This window comes from Thermobia domestica, chromosome 9 (genome assembly GCF_964235325.1).
Source record: "Thermobia domestica chromosome 9, izTheDome1.hap1.1, whole genome shotgun sequence".
NCBI lineage: Eukaryota > Metazoa > Arthropoda > Insecta > Zygentoma > Lepismatidae > Thermobia > Thermobia domestica.
The window spans coordinates 186,039,455-186,062,944 of record NC_137462.1 but is presented as its reverse complement, the minus strand read 5'-3'; the positions used below and the strand labels follow the sequence as shown (position 1 = coordinate 186,062,944).

Genomic DNA, 23,490 nt, shown 5'->3' with positions numbered 1-23,490 from the left:
TATCGTTTCCTCTATTTATTGATATAACTTAGATATTGGTTTCTATTCCATATTGTTTCTCAGTGTCAACTGTTCTATTCGTAATCTCCTGTAGTCCTTTGTTGGTTTTAATTGTAATAACTATTTCGTCTGCATACCTTTCCGTGGGTTAAATCCATATCAACACACCCAGTGATGGTTGCTCGACCATTTTTATTTTTTCTTTACTGTATATCTTTAAAAAGTTCGAAAAAAAAGTTAGGCTTATTGTGTAAGAACAGAAAAAAGTATGTGCTAGGTTAGACTTATATATGCCACGCATGTTTTTTTTTTCTTTTCTTTTCTTTTCTTTTTTTTTATATACATTTGCGGTTGTAACATCTCAAATTACTGCTTCACTGAAAAACTTGACACAAGAACCAGTGTACGCTACACAAAAAGCACTACATTTTATGTTATGTACATAATTTTTCCACCTTGTCTATCAACACCGTAAAGTTAGCTCCAAATTCAAGCATTCAAACCTGCAAATTCCAATTTTCGCACCAGCATCTCATTGTTGACGGAAGAAAAGAAATAAATTCTAATATTATAAGACTCTTGCTTTACACGATTCTAAAGACCTTACGTATAAATTTTAAAGCCTGATATACTTTTCCTTTATTTTTCATGCAAAATCAAAAGTGATATTTTTTCCATACGTACGATTTTTGACGTCTTGTATCTCAAATGGGAAGAGTAATAAAAATTCAAAAAATTTTACCGTTTGAAGAGCCATAGAGATAGAACAGGCGGGAAAAACAACAAAACCAGGGTGTCTATCGGTCCCGAAAGTCATGAAATCGGAAAACGGTCACGAAAGTCAAGAAAGAGTCACGAAATTTAGCTTTTGGGTCACGATTTTTTTTATTTGTACAAATTTAAGTATAGACTGAAAACTTTTGTTCTATAAAATATCAAAATTCGAAGTAGAAATAGAAATGGAAGCGCCATAACAATATGTTTCGGAAAGACGAACAAAGTGATTTATTAAGATTGAAGTAGAACGTGGGCGCAGTGCACAACAGTGTTTTCAGAGACTTTGTGGCGTCCGTCTATCCAAAATGAGTAACTCTTTTGTGGAAAACATTGCGACACAAGAGAAGCCATTATCCGGCCGTATGGCCGTCCCTGCTGGACATCGACAAAGATTGACGAGCTGACGGTGTACGAAGCCTTCCACATATGTGGCAAAAAGTGATAGACATGGAATATGATGGTACTGAATGAATATAATAGGTGGCCTTCTGTATATACAGGGTGGACCATTTATCTTGATAATTGAGAAAAAAACATTCAAATTTTATACGATGCAAGTGTCGGCAGGGGGACATTGACGTAGTTTCGGAAACCACTAAGTAAACAGCGTTGCCAACTCAAAATAAGTTAGGGGCCATGATGAGTCAATGGTAGAATGCTTACCTCTGGTGTGTTGTGTCCATGGGTTTTCTCGGGTTACTTTCGTTTTCGCCTACATTTTTATTCCATCAATTCTTCTAACATTATTCATTTGCGTCAGTCATCCGTTTCTCTTAGCTTAAAGAGTATAATCGCAGGACATTAAACTGAAAAATTGCATTTCATTTTCCCCAACATATGCCTAAAGTTATATATATATATATTTTTTTTTTCAAATGTCAGGTTGTCACATATTTTAAATCTACATGTTAAACGAAAACTTGTAATATCGAATTTTGTAAACTAAGGAAGCTACAGTATCATAAACATCAAGATATTGGTGATTACGACTGCAGTAATAACGCAAGTGAGAAACGGACGGAGCAATTCACATCTAAAATGCTTTAGTGTCTAATATTGTGATCGTGAAATAGTTGATTTCGAATGAATAGGAACAAAGTTACAATGAATTGAAAGTTTATAGTTTTTCAAAAGCCTTTCTGTTGGAAAATTGCCTAGATAAATACCTCATCCAAGATGTTTCAATAATTTTTATGATCATAATACCGTTTAAAACGATTTGATATCTCAAACTGTTCTGGAGATATAACTAACAATTGTAAAGTTTACAACGCTGCTAAAAATTATGTAATTCCGAGAATTTGTAATTACACCTGCTGAAAGCTATTGTTAGGATGTTAATAGAAGCAAAGGAAAGCAACAACACTGAATGGGGTGACATGTAAAAGTAATACAAAACGTCTAATATTAGCGTGGAAATCATGGTTTTCTGGGTCTTTGAAATGGATAGTGATGCTTCCAATGTCGTTTAAGTCCAAGTTCAGGGGAAGTGAAAAATTAAAATAATAATGTCGAATTCATAATATTTCGGGGTTGGGAAACGGCTGATTCGCTGAAATGACTTTTAGAAAATAGTACTCTCGTCAAGCTATGTTTTAAAATCATATCAATTTGATTCAATACGTATTCTATTGAACTAGGTTGTTTCAATATTTATGCCAAAAGTAGAGTATCTTCTGTATTTTTATCATTACACTTTCATTAAAATAAGTATCCTAACGGGGAAGGGGAGTCCTGTTCTTTTCTTTTCCTTGCAAAGAAGGGGCATTTCAGCTAGCATACTATAAACCAATGTACTGATCAAACGTTGAACAGCCTTCCTACTGGTTCCTCGCTTTCGGTACACGTTGTCCCAGTTTCGATTCCCGGTGAAAGAGCATTAAAATTTGAACACATTATGGTGGTTCGGATTCCATATAAATTGTAGTTCCACATTTCAAATAACCTTGTTGCTAAAAAAAGACACTAAAGTTTTATAAGCAAATAAACGCTGAACACGAGAGAAGCACGGAATTGAAGTGCTACAAAAGACAAAAAAGACACTTGAAATCTTTGAAAAATTGTTGTAAATTATATAAATCACATTTTAACATTTTTGGTCCAAAGAAACTTAGAAACTTAAGAGAAATTAAAAAATAAAAAAAATAAATAAATAAAATAAACCCGAAAAAGCAACGATTAAACAGATATGAGTTCAGGTAGTATTTTTGGGGGGTGGGGGGGTTGGTTTTCAATCTTTAGTATGCGCACAATAATATTTCCAGTGTGGGCAACAAAGATAATTTTTCACGATCATTACGCTTGTTTACTTGCTCTTTCGTAGGCAATGCAACCATTGCAATATATAGGAAATCTCTTGGTAGTGTATCTCCAGTCGGGATAGGTCTTGTTAATAAGTGACTTAAATACTTTCATTACATTATCTCCTAATCCCTTAAGCATATTCGTAGGTACTTCGTCGTCTCTAGTGGCCATTATGCTTCGCATGTCTTCGATGATTTGTACTACTTCACTTTTCAATATGCTGGGTCCTTTTTCTTCATCCATCTCTTCTTCTGCTTCGGTCACAATATCTCTTGGGGAGTTCTTTTGGTCATATATATTCTTTATGAATTTCTGCCAGATCTTTTTAATGGTCATTGATTAGGTACGGTCATTGTGGATTGTGATTCCAAAGTGTATACATTTGTTAAGGTCTCCTTCCGAATTCGTTCTTTTCGATACGAAAGTTTCTATCTTGCTAATATTGAATATTGTTGAGTGTATCTAGCAGAATCTGCTTAACTTTTCCCTTAATTTTCTACGCTGCTTACATATCATCTATTGCACAGAATGTTTCTTCTCTCTCTTCTTTGACATTACTGTCCATACTTTATGGTTATTTTTAATTGATTTCGATTTCTCCTCTCTCTCTTTTTTGGTTGGCTTAAACAGATTTCCACTTCCGCCACTAGAAATTGTGGTCCGAATGAATGAATAAATCTCCTGGACTGTTCCACGTGTATAGCTTCGTTTTATCTTTCCGAAAACCACTTATTCGTCACCACTATATCATGTTAAAGAAGTGGTTAAGCATCTGGTCCCTCGCATTTCTACTACCTAGTCCAAATGATCCCTCTACCTTACTCGCAATTCCCTATCCCACCATGCTATTGAAGTCTTCCATTATTATGGCATTAATCTTATCTCTTCCCGCCTGATGCAATATGTTACTAATCTTATATATCACTTCGTTGTCATCGTGGTCAGTTGTTGGCATATACAATTATATTAAGAGTTTTTTTTTTTTTTTTTTTCGCACTTAGAGTTACAAACGTTAGGCGGTCACTACAATATCCCACCTTGGTTACATTTTCTGCTGTTTCGCTTCTCATTGCTATCGCGATACCATTCTCGGTCTTCGAGTATTGTGTAAAATATTGTAGAAATAGTATCTTCGACACTTTTGAAATGAAATCTTTGAGTTTTACGTCCCATAGTTATGCCGGTTAGGCTAAAGGAGACGGCGATGATGAGTAATGAATGAAATGGTGGAATGAAGAAAGTAGGAGGAAACTGGAGAACCTCGAGGAAACCCACGCACACGGTGTTTGTCCACCACAAAGTTCACTTGGCGGGGCTGTGATCGAACCCGCGATCCCAAGCACCAGAGGTGAACGCTCTACCACTAAGCCACCGCGGCCCCTATCTTCGACACTGTTTCACATTTTTCTGACCATTGTACTTCACTAAAAACTACTACTTTCACTTTACACTTATCTTTTTCCACTTTTAAATGGAGGAGAATAAAAACAATGATGGTTTTTCTGAGATAAGATATTCTGAAGATAAAATAGTTCCCCATGAAGGTGGAAATTACTTTGGGGAGGATCATCAACGGAGAAAATAATAATAATTTTTATTTCAGCTTAGGAACCTGGAACGTACGATACGCATCAGAATATATAGTTCTAGGAGCAGTGTGATTTCTTACGGAACGCGGATTCAGGATAACGACAATTTGTCGTTGAAACGTATGCGTGGAAATGTTATACGAGTGGTTTGGTGAGTATTGTTTCTGATTAATATGCATCCCATCACGTCAGTATATAATCACAGCACTTCTCTTGTTATTAGAACACACACACATTAAAAAAATAATAATAAAAATAAAAACTCATCACTGTCCTACGTATATACCTCCAACTATCGACTTCTATCTTCTCTGCATTCGACAAATACGAAGTCGGTCACACATACTACTTCTTCATAGCAATACAAAGATATTTCTCATCAACATTTAACACATGTATTTGCACAGAACCAGAATTCGAACTGTTGATAACTCGTTCATCAAAAGGATCTTACAATTTCATAACAAGCGATGACGTCAAACAAAATACGAAACACGTAACCTACGACGCAACCATTAACTCCGAATACTAGGAACTCGTGAATCGGTTCTTAGAAACTGATATACTCATACTAAAATCTTACTCTGTAGTTAATTGTTTTATAAATTAAACTTCGTAAGTTTATTATATCCGTACATGTTATATCCAGTTTCAAATTGGAATTTGACAGGAACGTATAATACTTTAATCAAAATATATGTCTTAGAAGCCGGTTTATCATAGCAACTAACAAGTGATTACACAAAGGACGATCCACAAAACAATGTGTTATGAAGGAGAAATAAGTTGAATTAAAGTTTGAGTTGTAAGTCTTTCAATATTCTGGTACACAACATACTTGTATTTATTACAGTACAATGGAAGCAGAGTGATATTAAAAGTACAGACCCTCGTGCTAGATTGTATGCAGCTACCGTCCTGCCAATTCCTTGATTCCACATGTTGTAGACCTACTTAGAGGCAGAGAAGTCAGTCACTGTTGTTTTCACCTCCTCCTGGTTGATGAAGCATCCAAGGATTTAGAAAGTGCGCTAAGGATCGAAATAGGTAGTAATCCGAATGGGGCAAGGTCAGGACTATATCCTAGATGTAGTACTAGTTCGATGCCGTCAAGTTCCTGAATTTTTTGTTGCATTTTTCGAGTCGAGTGTGTTTTCACATTATTCTGTTGTAGCAGGGTGCGCTCTCGTTTTACTAACAGGGTATTTTTGGTGTAGTGCAGCGTATATTCGCTCTAACTGTTCGGAATAAAAGTCTGCATTGACAGTACGGCAATTAGAAACGAACTTGGAAATTAATTACACCTTTATAATTCCACTAAGAGAACACGAATTTATGTTCGAAACGGCTGTTTGACGACCGGTTTCGGAAGTTGGCTCTTGCTCAGCCACTGTCTTTGCACGTTCGGATTTCAGAGAAAATAAACACATAATTTCGTCGCATTTGACATTCTGTTTCAGAAACCTCACATCACGGGGATTGTGCAGCAGTTATAGGCACACATTCACTCTCCTCTGAACATTAGCTGGGGCGGGACAATACGGCAGCTTTTGTTGGCTTGACAGTTGTGTGCTAGTGGATGGATTTTCCTGAATGGTATGTTGTATGACCTCCTCTAAGGGCGGCTCTAAGATATTTTATACCCTAGACCCCCCCCCAAAAAAAATGTCTGCGCCCCCATAAACCCAAACCAAAATGAAGCTTTGTTACCCCTGACGTTTTCACCACATCATCACATTGCTACCATTTGTTTAAGCATTAAATAAAATAAAACTTACTCGCGATGCCTCTCTCTTTGGTATTAATAAGTAATCTATAAGCCAATTATTTTTTAAAAACATTTTTATTTATATGGTGTTTGGAATGAAATTTTATTAATAAAACCACAGGGCAACAAGAAATTAAAGTTTTATTGCAATGTAAACCATGTCGATGTCCATTTTAAATATAAAACAAAAGATGGTTCTAATCTACCGGTATATTATAAAATTGAAAGTGACTATGTAACTCTTAATCTCTTGAACCGAGCGACCGAGTTCGATCAAATTTTTGACGTAGATGCGATTCTGGCCTGAGAGCGTTTTTAGCTATCCACTTTGATGGTAGAACTAAGGGGGATGGGGAGTTATAAAAAATAAATAAATACATAAAACTTAATAACTCTTGAACCAAATGACCAGTCTCGATCAAATTTTCAACATAGATAAGGTTCGTGTCTGGTGGTATGTTTTATCATTTCATTTTGACGGAGCAACATTGGGGAGGGGGAGGAGATATATTAAAATCAATATATATAAAAATAAAAGTGACTATGTTCGTGAGTTAATAACTCTTAAACCACCCAATCAAATTTTCAGCATAGAGGAGGTTCGGACCAGGGGTGTTTTATCATATCACTTTTATGATAGAACCTAACGTTGGTGGAGAGGAGGGGAGAGATATATAAAAATAAATAAAACTTAATAACCCTTGAACCACCGGACCGATCTCGATCAAATTTACAACGTAGATGAAGTTTTAAACCTGAGATGTTTTTTGTCATATCACTTTGATAGTGTAACTTAAAGGTGGGGGAGAGGAGAGACATTTAAAAACGATCGAAAACGACCGATATTAATGTCAAATCCGTAGTTTTCGGGGTCGATGAGATGAACAGTAACACTTCTGATGTCGTTTAAATCCAAATTCAGCCCCTCAACTTGAGGGAGAAGGAGGGAGATATATAAAAATGATCTAATGACCAATGCCAATGTTAAATTCATAGTTTTCGGGGTCGCTGAGATGAACAGTGACACTTCCGATGCCGTTTAAATCCAAATTCAGCCCCCCAACTTGAGGGAGAAGGAGGGAGATATATAAAAATGATCTAATGACCAATGCCAATGTAAAATTCATAGTTTTCGGGGTCGCTGAGATGAACAGTGACACTTCCGATGCCGTACCCCGTAACATGGGAAGGAGAGAGGTATATATAAAAATCATCGAAATTGACCAATATCAGAGAGCGCTTTAATAATAGTAAAAAGTGACTGACTAACGGAACATATTATTATGTTTTCTTAATTTAACCCAGCGAAGCTGGTAATTGATGCTAGTTCTTTCTAAAAAGATTCCATACAAAACGTAATTAGTGACTGCAGTGTGTCCAAAAATTTAACTTTGCCTTTTTAAGGAAATCAATAGTTAAGACGTGTACTATAAAAAGCTTTGTGTTTTGAACAATTTATGCGATAACGATTGGTCTAAACTAGTAATACAAAGTTTACACTTACATATAATTTTTGATTGGATTAGATTTATCTACATTCAACAAATATCATAGAAAAATCAGTTCTGTTTGCACCAGTGTAAAAAACAACATAAAGTTCGTGATGAGATAGTACATTTTAATATTTCCAAGTCTCTCACTTGCTGTTTGAGATAAATAGAATAACAGCAGTTATAACCTTAACAGTACTTTCCCTGCTTTGATACTTCCAAACTCTTTCACCAGGACTATCGGGTCTATTTTTATTTCATTTATTTATTTCAACAGATACTCAGATACAACATAACGATCGCCATTTACGCAGGAAAACGAAAAAAAAAAAAAAAAAAAACATGTATTAACAATAGAAAAATAAAAATAAAAAGGACAAAGCAAAGATAAAGTTTCTTAATTCATTTTTAGTTATTTTGAATTTGTGTAATTATTCTGTCAAAATCTAAGTAGCTTAAAAATGTCCACGTCAGTTGTTATCTGACTGTATAAATTTGATGCTCCGTGAAAGAAGGAACTTTGAATAATCGACAGTCTAGAGTAGGAAAGGTGGAAGAGATGGATATTTGTGCTACACGGGTTGGAATGTGAAGGGATAATTTTTGAAGTAGGGCTTCAGACCTTAAGTTTCCATTGACTACCTTATGTAGAAACTTTAGGACAGTGACATTTCTGCGAGCATTCGGAGTCTGGATATCTGGATATTCAAATAATGCAGGAGATCTGCAGTTATAGAATGAACAATGAGAACACGGAAACGTACTATGGCCAGATAGATGTTCCCCTGCTCCATATAAGAGGATAGTAATCGATCTTGGGTAATCCCACTTTTTATTAATTTCCTCTTCCTAAATGTGTAGGTGCACGTACATTTTGGCCAATGTTGATAAACTGCACTTTAAAAAAAAAAAGCGTACCATTCCGACCCTAAATGTTCCCGCCCTAGGCAGCCGCCTAGGTTATCTACAGGGTTTGTCCGGGAAGTAATAGGACTGATTTTATTCCGCCATGACTGTACTTCGGAGCGTGCGCGCACCGACTGGATTCGGTAGAGGGCGTTCCTAGCTAACGAACGAGCGGCTGGTCAGTTGTCTCCGAGCACACGGAGAGTCAGGACAGGCATTTTCGCGCGACGTGTTTCTGTGAGTGGTGCAAGCCGAAAATGCAGCGTTCGTTAGAGCAGAGGTACGCGATTAAATTCTGTGTTAAACTCGGTAAATCTGCGACGGAGACGTTTGATATGATCAAGCAGGCTTACCCAGATGATGCTTTAGCAAGAAGTGGTGTGTTTCGGTGGCACAAGGCCTTTTCGGAGGGCCGGGAAGAGGTCGCCGGTGAAGACCGTGCTGGAAGACCTTCGACTTCGACAAACACCGACAATGTGACTCGTGTGCGCGAAGTTTTGAACTCAGACCGTCGACTAAGTATTCGTTTACTTGCCCAGATGTTAAATTTACCAAAAACTGTGGTTCATGAAATTGTGACGGAGCATTTGAACATGCGCAAGGTGTGCGCGAAGATTGTCCCAAAAGTGCTCACTGAAGACCAGAAATTGCGGCGAGTGGAATTGTGCCAAGAAAATTTGAACATGTGTGAAAGTGACCCCCAATTTTTGAATAACGTAATCACAGGTGACGAATCATGGATCTTTGAGTATGATCCCGAGACAAAGAGGCAATCTTCCGAGTGGCACACGCCGGCGTCTCCTCGCCCAAAAAAAGGAAGAATGAGCAAATCCAAAGTGAAAACGATGCTCATTGTCTTTTTTGACAACAAAGGCATCGTCCACCATGAATTTGTTCCTCCTGGACAAACCGTCAACGCCAAGTTTTACGTGGAAGTGCTCAAGAGACTCAAACGAAGGGTCAATCGGGGCCGACTGGAAGCTGCACCACGACAACGCCCCGACTCACACCGCCTTTCTTGTGAACAGCTACCTGACCAAGGCCGGCATCCCAACGCTTCCGCAGCTGCCCTACAGCCCAGATGTGCCCCCCCCCCCCCGGACTTCTTTTTGTTTCCTCGCCTGAAACGCCCGATGAAAGGCAAGCATTTTGAGACGACAGAGGGGATCCAAGCAGCTTGCACCGCGGCTCTCAAGGCTATTCCGGAGAATGACTTCCGTGACGTCTTCAATGCTTGGAAATTGCGCTGGCAGCGCTGCATCGACGCAGAAGGAGCCTATTTTGAAAGTTTTTAAAGAATTGTAACGATTGGCTCAATAATTTTTTTTTAAATCGACTCAGTCCTATTACTTTCCGGACAAACCCTGTATATGAACGAGCCGGCCCTGATAACCTCAGAAACTGTTACTTTGGGATTGCTGGACCTTTGCTAATATTCGACAGTTTTACAAACTGCATTAAATTTCTGGAAACAACGAGTTGTAAATTGTAAGTCATTGCATGTTCCTCTTTTGCATGACTAATGTTTTGGATTGCTGCCGTAGCGCAGTGGTTGAGTTCCGCTTTCATACGTTAACAGTTCGCATATCAGACGTTGTTGAGCACTCTTCGTCACTGCTACTAAGAACCGACTGAAGATCTAACGGAATGGCGGTCATTGATTTAAATAGTCCGCTTGCCATACCACCTCTTGGGCCAGTTTGATCTTGTACTTACGTTCGATCACGTCATGTACACACGCTGTTGTTTAGGTTGTGTAAATATTGTATGACTCAACTCTGTATGTAAACAGCCTTAAGTGGCAATTGTGTGTTAAGGAAGTAATGAAAGGAAGCACAGGGATGGATTGTAAAAAGTCATGAAGAAAGCCGTTGTGTAATGTAAGCTGTGCTGGTGTAACCAAGTGTAAAAGTACAATAGCAAATACTATTGTAGTCTAAGAGACAGTGAATAAGGATACTGCCCATGTCTGCGGCTTTGGAGATCTGTGATCCTCTCTACGTGGCTGTTTCCACTCGGCTTAATGAAGTAAGGTATGTAAGTGTATAAGATACAAGCCTGAGGTCGTTAATATATTATGACTTTTTAATTCGTTAGGATACTATTTTTGCAAAAGCCTTATACGGAGTGGAGCATTTATCTTGGAACTTCCTGTGAACTCCCTAAACTATTAAAAAGTACGCTGAAATTTTGTCTCGATAGGAGGAAATAGTTTGACATATTCCACAATAGTACCAACCATTAACAGTGTTGCCAACCTAGCATAGTTTTATATATATATACAGTGAAACCTCTATAAAGCGGACAGCCGTGGGGAATAAAAAATTGTCCACTATAGAGAGGTGTCCGCCTTAGGGAGGTTTCAATATTTTCTTACGTAAATGAGTAAACAAGGTAATATGCAATTCGAAACAAATATTTTTTTGGATGAATCATATATTTACGAATGTTGCCAAAATGTTACTGTACCCGCATTATCCTCCGCCATCCAATACTCTATGTTCGAGGGATAACATGGAAATAAGATGTTATAGTTCTCTGCACTTTACACTTATCACTTTACTGCGTTTTCAGTATGTCAATTTAATTTGTGGTTAATTACAGTCCAGTAGTGTCTTTTTTTTTGGGACAAAATGCGTGCCCGCGGGCTAAAAATACCAAACTTGTCTTTTGCTTGGTTAGAGATTCCACTGGGACAGTAGAATAACATGTCATTCCAAACGGCGGACAATTATCAATCACTTTTGTGTCTAAAACAGCTTGGGTGGGAGTGGGATGCAAGCAAAAAACATGAGAGTGTTGTTAAACAGAGGCGCTTCGTCTGGATTGCAAGCAGACAGTTGAGAAGGCAAAGTGCTGTCATAATGTTCCCTTGGTGACACACCTATGAATTACTAAAAGTGTATTTTTACTGAACTTTTCAACTTGTTTCTAGAGAAAGTGTCCGTAATACGGAGGTAAATAATACGTATAGAAGACAGATAAGACTGTCCGTGTCCGTACTAGAGAGTGTCCGCTTTAGAGAGGTTTGCCAATATGTTTTTTCCTATTACAGTGTTCGGGGATTACAAAATATGTCCGTTACGGGAAGTGTCCGCTTTACAGAGGTGTCCGTTAGTAGAGGTTTCACTGTATATATATATATATATATATATAATATTTTTCAAATTATACTAAGTCAGATTATCACATATTTGAAATCTTCATACTAAACGAAAATGTACAATGCCACATTTATTATTCAGTATTACCTGCTAAGAACAGAACTGAAGAACAGTATCCCAAACATCCAAACTTTGATTGCCTTCACATTACTAATAACGCAGGTGATACCAACGGGACAATGCACATCTAAAGTACTTCAGTGTATGACGTATTTCGAATAAATAGGAATAAAGTTATAAGGGATTGAAAATTTGACTTTTTTTTAAAAGACCTTATTTCGAAAACCTGCTTAAATGAGTATCACATCAAATCCCATATATAGTTTTCAATAGATTTAGGGATCATAATGTCTTTTACAGTTATTTGATATTCTAAACCGTTTCGAAGTTACAATAAACATGAGTAAAGTTTAAAACAGATAAACGTATTCATTATCTGATTACTACAGCTACCAGGTGTGCTCTCAAATAATTGTGTACAATCTCATCTGAATAATGAAAGTGCTGGAAATTAAGAGGTTGCATGCACGAATGGCGTGCGAAAAAGTTGGCATTTGAGAGTTGGATTTTTAATTTTCTGTTATAGTATCGTTATTCGATTAGTAACTTTGTTCGTGTATTTTCTACAATTAGTAAAATGTCATCACAATGCACAACATTTCAGTCTCTTTTCAATTCAGAACTGATTATCATAATTGATTTTCAGACTGTTGCCTTTCATTGTTAAAATTGTGCAACCCAGTATCATTAGGCACAATCCATCACCAGACAGTCAGAGGTATTTTTCCTTAAATTTGAATATGTGAAACTATGAGAAAATGTAAGAAAAACATATATTTTGTTTTAGTTTGTAAAAATGTGTACCGGAGATATAGCACGTCAAAATTGACCATGTGGAAGCCACTGGCGAACGCAATATTAAATCACAAAACCTTTAACAAATAGATTATGAAGTTTTTTTTAGTTATTACTACACAGTATAAACAAGTAAATGTAGACCTGTGTCCAAAACCAGCCTTTATACAATTACGAAGCAATTCTCAAAAACACCAATCTCAAAAATTCTGAAAATAGTACAAGAGTTGTAGATCTAAGAGTACCACTTACCCTGAAAACAAGAGCACACCACTTTCCCCTCTGGATTTCGTAATCAGATTTTGAAAATGGGCACCTTACCTGCAAACAATGTGCAAATACATCTTCCATACTAAAGATAAAGCAAAAGTATCTGTCCAACTTTCAGTCAATCTTTATGATTTTGCAGAGGATTGTCGGGTATTCTACCAGAAGAAGTTGAATTTCAGACACTTTGCATGAATATTGTTGTGTGTATTCATGCAAAGAATTCTTTAAAGACATTGATCCACTGTTTTTACGATCGAATTAACAATAGTAGCTTCGTTCACATTGTGGTAACCAGTGTGAACGCGATGTATTGTGCTGTACCGAAAGGACAAAAGTCGAATCTGTCGGAATTAGTTCAAAATTGCATGCAGTTAATCAGAAATAATATACGGTACAAACAATAGAACAATGCATTTTCATAACGCAATGCATTCGCTGATGCGATAATTTCACAAATATTCACTCAGTTTCGCTGTGGGCGTTCGAGATGTAGTACTTTAATGTGATATTTTTTTTTCTTTTAACGTGAAGTAGCAACAAACGATAATTTCATGAAGGGGTTGAGTCGGCCAAGTTTAATGGGCTCATATAACAGCAATATTGTGCATGTAGCTATCTTTAATGAGGTTTTCTGAAGTTTGTACCGAACCCTATACAGAGAGCAGTGACCTTGAATCGGATCCCCCCCCTTTTTCACTATAATAGATTATTTTGGTGTTTTTTTCTTGCAGAATGGATAACTCTTGGAGCTACAGAATATATATATCGACGTACTAGGTTAAGTCATTGTACGGAAATCATCGCGACCAAAGAACTTCTAAAATGTACAAAGCAACTTACTGCTATTGTGTGATCCTCTTCATTTCATCAGAAACATTGCTTACGTAGAAAGAAAATGCGATAACGACATTGAAAGTTATTTTATATATAGTCGCTGCACATTAAATAAGTTACACATTCAATGGAAACAATTCAAGACAAGAAATGGTTTCAACCTTTTACATTTTGTACCATGCGTTGTACGAAAGTAACTATTGTTTTTACTTTTTTGGCACTTCACATTTGGGCTAAAATACACAAATAGTGTCTTGGCCGCAAAAATTCGATTTAAGTTGAAATCAGATTTTGTCCCGAATCCTCGTTGGCTCACCGCATTGTGCTCTGAAATCAAAATTTCTGGATTTTTTTTTTTTTTTTTTTTTTTTTTTAACGAAGCCTTTGAAACACACGTAATTCTTAACTTGTAGATAGCAGCTGTTAGTAGATACGGAATACCTAAATACATAACAAAGAATTATGTTAATTGATACGTAATAAATTAATGACTAATCCCATTTCTTTTAATTATCCAGAATACTGTGGATACAGTTTATTAGATCATAATAGGGTGGCATTCTAACTTCTTAATTTTTATGAGATAACTCGAAAATAACTATTACTTGGTTGCCGTGTGTTTATTATTTTTGAGTTTTTAACAATAATTTAGAAAGAGGATAGGAAGAGTAACAAGGAACTTTGGAATTGACAATCGAATAATACTTGTATTCTTAATTCTCAAGTTTTCTCATTATTGTGTATTGTTATTTTTAGGAGTTCCTGTCTTTAGCCAATAAAAAGAAAAAAGTCGATGAATCTCAAAACTCCGACGCCAATAATAAGAAAGAGGAGGAACCAAAGAAGGAAGCCGAATCTTCTGATTCTGATACATCAGATTCTGACGATGACTGGGGCGCTCGAGGGAAAGGCAAGAAAAAGAAGAAAATCAAGACAAAGAAGGCAGGAAAAAGAGCAGTGGCGCGGTCTTCAGAGAGTGAAGATGAAAGTGACAAAGAAAAGAGTTCAGAGCCTGAAGAAGGTAAAAACCAGTCTCTTTTAACTTAAAGATATTCACAAATTTGCTGTATGTTGGTAAAATTGATGGTAAATAGTTTGTACTAGGTTAGTGTTAACACCTTCACACAATAAAAAGAAAGAGAAAAAATATGTTGTTCTCTTGGAGGTACATGTGTACTTATAAATAAAATAAATTACTGCATCTGATCAGTCATCTATTTCGCTTTACACTAAATAAAACAAGATTATTAAAAACATGATAGCAGATTGTTCTATTATTAAAAATATGACTGCAGACTCTTGTAATTATTCAGTCTTCTTTGGTGTTATATTTGGCTACAGACATATTACCCAGCAATGAGGATTTAAAAAATCATATCTCGTAATTATTATGAATAGCAAAACTGATACAAAAATTGTCGTACTTATTAGTTTTAGCAGTCTTGAAAGCATACCAAATGAAGTTAACGTTTGTGAATATGTTTCATGCAAGAATTTTAGTCAGTATGTTGTAAATGGTGGCTCAGTTTGAGTGTTGGACTGATTACTATATTGCTGTGCGGTGGGAAAGCTAGTGTCTGAGAGTTGGACAATACATGCGATGAGGATTGGACGCGCGGTTACCAAAATCTCTGCAACAATAGAGACAGTAGTTCTATCGCCAAAATTAGAACGTTTAATAAGGCATAATTCTATAATCAATTTTATTGCTAATTAGATGCTCTCATTTAAACCGTAACCAATAGAGGACTGTAGCGACAGTAGTATTTCAATGTTAAATATTAATGTAGTTTAGATCGGTCTTACGGTATGTAAGATATATACAGGGTGTTTCAAAACAACACCGACAACGTTTGGGAGCTGATTCCTGACACCAAGATAAGACAAAAAGTATAGACCATCCTGGGTGCACAAATGTTTCCGTTCAGAATTATAGGATGCCGAAAACATGAAAAAATGAACTTTAAAGGTCCATAGCTCCAAAACTATGGGACCTACCCATAGTTTAATATGTGCTCTATCCAAAAGTACATGTTTCAGAATCCTAAGGTATTCACGAAGCAATTTTTATAGAGGGAGTTTGGCTACAGTCATATAATTTGAAGTACTCTCCAACTGCCTCTATAAAAAATGTTGGGGAAGTACCGCAGGATTCTGAAACATGGATATTTGGATAGGGCACATAGTAGTTCCTAAGTGAGGTTTTGACCCGACTACGGTAGGTCCCATAGTTTTGGAGCTATGGACCTTTAAATTCATTTTTTCATGTTTTCGGCAGCCTATATCTTCGAAAGAAAGCATTTGTATACCCAGGATGGTCTGTCTATACTTTTTGCCTTATCTTCGTGTCAGGAATCACCTCCTAAACGTTATCGGTGTTGTTTTGAGTATAACACCTTATATAGTCCGTTGAACCGCTCAGTCCATAATCTTAATCCGACTATCATGGTTGATCACGATCTTTAGCATAAAGGATAGAATCGTGCGATGTTAAACTAAGGGATAAAGGTAATAAATCCATGATGTTAATGTTGATTTCACTGATGTTAGAAATTTGAAAGACTATTGGCAGTTCCAAACGAGTTAAATGCAGAACAGTAAAGTCTCTTTAGATCCTTCTTTGTTGTTTTTGGCTGAGAAGAGAATAATTGTAATGATTTTAATTACTTTGAAGACAGATAGACACTCAGAGGTAGAGAATATCCAGAGCAGTTCCACCTTGTAAATGGTGCTTCGCACATTTTCTTCTTACCAATTTCAGTATTCTTCTTTCAGTCTGTACTGAAATGTTATTAAAATTGTTTCCTTAGAACCAAATCATTAACATGCTTAACTTCATGTGTATATGTATGCACGCTTTATGTAGCTCTTGGGTGTGATTCCCAATATAGTGCAAAGCAGAATTATTGTGAACGTAGCATACCATATTGGAATCAGTCCGAGGTAGAAAGTTGAACAAATTGAAGAGAGCACAGAGACCAGATCCATTAAGTTCTCTTACGTTTTGCGTTATTGTATTTAGCAGATATTGCAATACATTCTAGCCATATCCTTTCCTTTTCTCTTTTACCCGTGAAGGAACATAATATTAAAGCACTTCGATAAGTTGAGGTTTTATATAAAATAATTTTGAAATATTAAAATTGTATACGAACAAAAGATAATTTTTGCTTTCCGTTGTAAGGCAAATGTTGGAATTGATTTAATAGGATGCATAGTCAGTATTTACTAAAATAATACTTACCCCAAAATCACCCATTTATCAGCGTCAATTGAGCTCATTTCTTTCTACTTGTGCTTTTCGATTCGTGTGTAAAATAGGCACTTTATATATATTGAACATTCGTTTAGGAAGATCTTATGCAAGTGGAATGATTTTTAATTCTGAGTGCTTTTGAGGGGAAGCACTTTCAAATGAACATTTCCATTTCGTTATTCTTTACAAGCGGGTAATAAGAATTAATAAGATGGCAACAAACCTGGAAAATCGGAAATAAAAAGTTTAAGATGATTTCAAATGTAGTTGAGTGCTTATTTTTTAATTCACAATTTCAGTCTTAGAAACTTATCTGTGTTTTCCACTAACGATGTGTAACGAACTTGTGTTCTGTAGTTGTGCGCATTATATTTTGCTTCGTTGTTTAGTAGAATATTATTGTGGAGAATTATCCACAAAATGTAGTTAGATCAACGATCCAGTGGGAAATTCATTTTCGACGCGCACATAATTCTAACTTTTTTTTTTTTTTTTTTTTTCGTTCCCACTAGATTCGATTTTATCGAAATTTCCTGTTCTGAATTAAGTGATGGTAGCTCGTCATACAAATGAAAAGATGTTGAAATACAGCTACTTGTATTTCAGCTTCTGTGTTTTCATTATATTTTAATTCACAAAGAGGCTTAATTTGGGACGAGTTACTTCCACAGTGTACTTAGGAGTTCCTTCAAGTGCTTATGAATTTACAGAAGTAGCTGATAAAATTACACATCAGCGTATGCATTGGGTCAATATTCGGTGGATACCCGGACTAATTTCATCATATTCTAGATCTTGTTCTTGAAAGACGGGATATCCCCCTATGGACACCAAAGTATACTTCCTATGTTGTGTTTATAATGTAATATTTATTGTTATACATTTATAAGTACATATTTAATACTTTTCCAACAATAATTATACATTTATAATTATGATGATTCATCTCATACGTTTATAAAAAATATTGCTTATTCTTATTTTAAAATTATTCTCTCATTAAAAATAATGCAATAATTTGCTAACAATACTTACGGTACGTGAGTTCAAATAAAGTTTCAATTTCTCTCTCGTTAGCATTCTTTGAGCCATATTTTGTATGCTTTTTCAATGCCAGTTCCAATTATTCAGTTTTATAAAACAAGATTTTTTTTTCTCAAGACGTGTAAGTGCATCTTCTGAGAGACGAGTATAGAAACTGTTCTGTGAGCTGGAGAGTGTGCTGCCATGGAGACACTCCTGCTATTACCCTCCAAAAATACGTAACAAAAACTAGATTTCTTTCCTTAGCAATTCCAAGTGAAGTGAAAGACCAGAAAAAGGAATGGTCAAAATTTGCGATTCGGAATATCGTAAAATAGAAATTTGTTTCCAGTACACTATAGAAGTAGCAAAGTTTCATGATGTATAATTCTTGTAATTTTTACATCTTCATAACTTTACTGTAGAAAAAAAAAATCGTAAAAGGAATTTCCATCATATTCCTAACTTGTTTATCGCTAAATTTCTGTGATTTTGGAACTAGGAAAGCAAACAGTTTCTTTCTTACTGACGGTTCATTATCAGTTGTTACATTATTCAGTTCACGGTTGTTACATTAAATGAAGGAAACTGATCCAAGCTACCGATCATATTTCAGATTGCGGGTTTGAAATATTATGCATGTTGACACTAACTCAAACACAAATTTGGTGACATAGTTGGTAGAGCAGTCACTTCTGGCACCAAAGTTCCTGCTTTTAACCATAAATGCACGATATGGATTTTGTAGTAAATATCGAGTTACTGGCAGCGGCGTAGCGAGCATTACAAGATTGGGAAAGGGCGTGGGGGTGAAACTTGAAATTGCCAAGTCTTGATAAAAAATTGCCAAGTGTTTCGAAAATCTTAGTCTCACTTTTACCAACCCTGTGGAAAACTTTAGAGTAACCTTATTTTCATATTCGTCCCATTCCATGCCCCATCTGAGATACGAATACGAACAACTCCCCGGTTTCGAGTCTAATTTCACACCTCAACTCAGGATCATTATCATCACCCATGATGCACAACTGTTAATTTGACAACTCATGGCAAGTTTAGGTAATCCCCGCCAGCCAATCCTCACCAGAAGTGCGCGGAGCTTTTTTTTTTCTTCTGTCTCCCGCTTCGATTTCATGATTTCGCATTCTGATAAAAAGTATTAAATACCGGCAGGAAAAATACTAATATATAACCTCCAACAACGCGCCCGGGGCACGTGAATTGATTGTTTCCTCATAGTTGCGGCCCTGTGAGCTACGTAAGTAACATACAATGGTTACGTAATGCTTTGACTTATAAATATGTACTATAAAGAAAGGAAGAACTGCATTTTTTGTTAAACTTTCCAAAAGAAGCAACAACGGGATTAAAAATAAGGTAGGAAAGGTAACACATCTGTATGAAAATGAAGTGAAACACACACCGGTCTATGCTTTCACCCAGCAGACGTATTGTTTGGCTCCCCAAAATGTGACTTTTGGAATCATGCACTTAGGTTTACAGCGAAAGCGACAAAATGACTCATCCATTGTAACTTCCCCCTATCGAACAACCTCTCAGAAACCTACTGTGCCCCCAGTCCGTGCCATGGAAATCAGCGTCTGGGGCGACGACGACCCTGTACATATGAGTGAGGTCGACAGACCAACCGCGAAGCGCCACCATGGATGGCGCGAAGCGCAATAAAAGTTTTAAAAATAAACCCTGCTATTCTCCATTTTATATATGTGCGCATATATTTTCCTCGGGGCGAGAGTACATGATGGCGCCTCCGTACACATGAGTGAGGTCGAAATGCTAGCCGCGAAGCGCCACCATGGTTGGCGCGGAGCGGAAGAAAGTTTTCAAAAATAAACCCTGCTTTTCCTTGATTTTGAGCACTTTTTATTACTTTTTTCCTTCCATTTTATATATGTGCACATATATTTTCCTAACATGAGTAACATTATAGGACCACCTCCTAAAGCAGAAAGAAGATTTTAGTACATACTAGTAATATTCCAAGTAATATTTCATTTCTTTCTTTTTCTTTCGTACTCTTCTTTTCTTTTTCCTTCCCAATTTTGTGCCCTCTTCGGCGCCCGGGGCTGTTGCCCCGCTCTCCCCCCTTACACAAGGCACTGGACCATTCCCAAAACACACTTTTGTTCAGTTCTCCCTACTAGAAAAGATCTGTAAATAGAAAGTCTTACTGCAAAACAGAACTGAAATAAGCTATTGTTGTCCTCTGTATTAATATGATCACCTTTTGTTTCAAAGCGAAAGGTCTATTCACACACAAAAGAGACACGGTTACACAATATATTCACTCTGGTATCAAAATCTACTTCCTTTTGACATTTTACTATTAGGAAAAAAAAAAAAAAAAACTCTTAAATTTGTCAAATTTACATACTATGCATAGTAAAAAGTTTATACTAACCAGCAGGAGCGGATTAATGCTTTTGGGGCCCTGGAGCCGACTATTTCAAGGGAGCCCTATGCTACGAATAATCCTAGCGCATAAATTTTCTTTGCTGCCTTACACAGCCTCACAGGCTTATCGAAACACCGAGAACTATGCTGTAATACTTTAACGTGTTAGAGTTTACAATAATTAGTTTAATTACATTCATTATTAACAGTTAAATGGTCTTATACTGCTGTGTAACACAAATGCCAAATACAAACCAAATGGTCAACAGTCCCTGTAAAAATATTAATTGAGTAAAGGAGATTTGGAAAACCTCGTAGATTTGCTCTAAGTAATGACAGATATTTCAAATGAATTGTCACCACAAGCTAATTATTTGGTTTATAATAGAGGCTCAAAATAACTCGCTCTCTCACAAAATAAGTATCGTGAAGACGCTGGTGGAAGAAGACTTGACCCTAGCAATACCACGAGCGGAAAAATGATTAGCATGGGCCTGAAGCCTATAATATAAGTTAATTGCTATATTTTAGTATTAAAGAGAGAAATTTTTGGGGTCCCTGGAGCCTGGGCTTAATTGGCTCCGCCCTTAATCCGCTCCTGCTAACCAGTCACTGCCTTGTTCTTGTTTTATTAATATTAATTCTTATTAGTCTTTTATTAATTTCCACAATATGCCTGTTGTCTTGTATACAATCTTGCATCAAATGCTTTTGTTTTCAATGTACCTGCCACCGAAACGCCTCTCCTGTCTGTCTTTGTTTTAATTTTGCACGTCACCTCTATTCTGCTTTTGTCAGTGGTACAATTTCTCGATTTTTTATTGAAGATTCTTCAAAATGTTTAGGAATATCAAATGAACAAAAGGGAAATGTTGATCACTTGCAACAAGTAAAGAAGCTTTAAACGAATATATCAATTTATTTCAAGATAGGAAATTACACAAAATTTATGCCAAGTCTATAAAAGAACTGATAATTTACAGCAACTGGATACCTAAGAAAATGTTAAACCAAATAAGTCAAGTGAACAAAACGGCATTCTTCAAATTGCCAATTAGGTATTTTAATTTGCCAACTTGTCAAGAAATTGGTAACGTTGGGAGGAGACCCCCCTTTACCCCCTTAACGACGCCCCTGGTGGATGAGTTTTCTTCCGTTTCTCGTCCTATTAACATTCTTTTCGTTCTTACATCATAACTCAGTACTAATTACTATTTCGTTTTCTGGGACGTTGAAGTGATCCTTTAATGTGAAGTACAAATGTTGAGCAATTAGTTTCCGTCTTGTTAACAACCGTAAGGCGCCTTTGCTTATTGCGGAACCACAAATTTGCAATGTTCCGAGACACGATTTTATTCTTCTCAAGAATAAGCCGTTCTCTGCTCGCTTTCTGGCATGGGAATTCGGTTTACCTTCGCGATAGTATTTATTGCTAGGAAATAGAATTTTGTAAATATCTAAATATGCTGAGCTAATAGTTAATACAAAGTAATAAAGGCATTATTACAAAAAAATTCCAAATGAGTAAATAGCAACCTGAGATTGAGAATGAATACATTTTATTATCACATGAAGCGTGCCATAACTTCATTGTGTACGTGTTTTAGTTCATTTTCATTTCTTAGAATTTTAACAATGCTTAAACGCCTAGACTAAACATAAAAACTGACTGTGTCCTAAAAAGGAAAAGAAGTAGTAAATGCAACTTAATATATGCAGTGGATCGAGGCTGGAGTAGAATTGAGGCTGGATAGACGGCCGAGTCAGCAAAAAATTATTTTGTTTTCCTAGAAATCGATACCATTTCCTGGAATTGGTAGTCAAGTTTCGACAAGCCTTTAGTTGCTATGTTCATAGCCTTTTACGGCTACCGCAGAAGCGCGTGGGAAAATTTTGGTTTATTTGAACCCCCGTTACCCCCTACTCCTCTTTAGTTGCTATGTTCATAGCCTTTTACGGTTACCACAGAATCCCGTGGGAAAATGTTGGTTTGCTGTTGCTATGCCCATAGTCTTGGACGCCTACCAGATGTAAAAAACAAGATAAAACATGCCTTTTCGTGTTCTTGTCGTTTATTGGCTAATAATTTGAATCCCCAAACCCCCCACCCCACCTCCTGCGAAGAGCGTAAGCGGAACGTATGTGCTTGTGTAGATCATTCTGTTAGCAGCTGCTGCAAAGGAAGAAACGTCAAAAATTTTAAAGACGTCATCGTCAATGAGTTTATTAGATAAGCTTAATAAGCCATCAATGGTACCCTTTACAAAAATGCGAGATTTGGAGATTGGAGTACCATTTCGTATTGTAAACTGTGAGATAATTACAATGGCATATGGCAGGAAGGCATGTGTGACATTTGAAGGAGGCGAAAAAGTGATTTTACCTGGACGTTGTACTGAAAAATTGGAAGCAGATAATGGTGCATTATTAACGTATTTACAAAGTGGGAATGTCTGTTTAATATATAAAGGAATGAAGATTAATGTATCTGGACGTAACATGCACGATCTTGAATTTACTGAACTGGTTTACTCATCGTAAGTGTATGGTAGCATGTACAAACAAGATGAAACATGAATTTTCCTCTTCGCTCTCCTCTTCATGCATGCGCAGTCATCTGTATGCATAGTGTCGTTATTCTGTGCTGACCAGCGACTGGAGTAACATGTCTGAGTGCTTGTGCGTCAACTATGGATACCAAGAAAGAGTACTTGTTAAATGTTGAATATGGACTTAATTCAATGAAAACGAAATTAATTTGTATTGGACTGGATAGTGATACATTTGAACCAGTGATTCGTGTTGGCAAAGGACTTGTGTTTGGAGTGGAGTTAAATTT

General features: G+C 36.6%; 1 protein-coding gene across 2 annotated transcripts in view; it reads left to right on the top strand.

Annotated features, from left to right (window-relative positions):
* The window catches only part of Rtf1 (RNA polymerase-associated protein Rtf1), a 101,946-nt gene that overhangs the window by 9,778 nt on the left and 68,678 nt on the right, over positions 1–23,490 (top strand). For both annotated transcript variants that reach the window (XM_081725636.1, XM_081725635.1), the window contains exon 2: positions 14,714–14,978. In XM_081725636.1, coding sequence (XP_081581762.1) covers positions 14,714–14,978 — 265 coding nt within the window. The remainder of the gene's footprint in view (positions 1–14,713; positions 14,979–23,490) is intronic.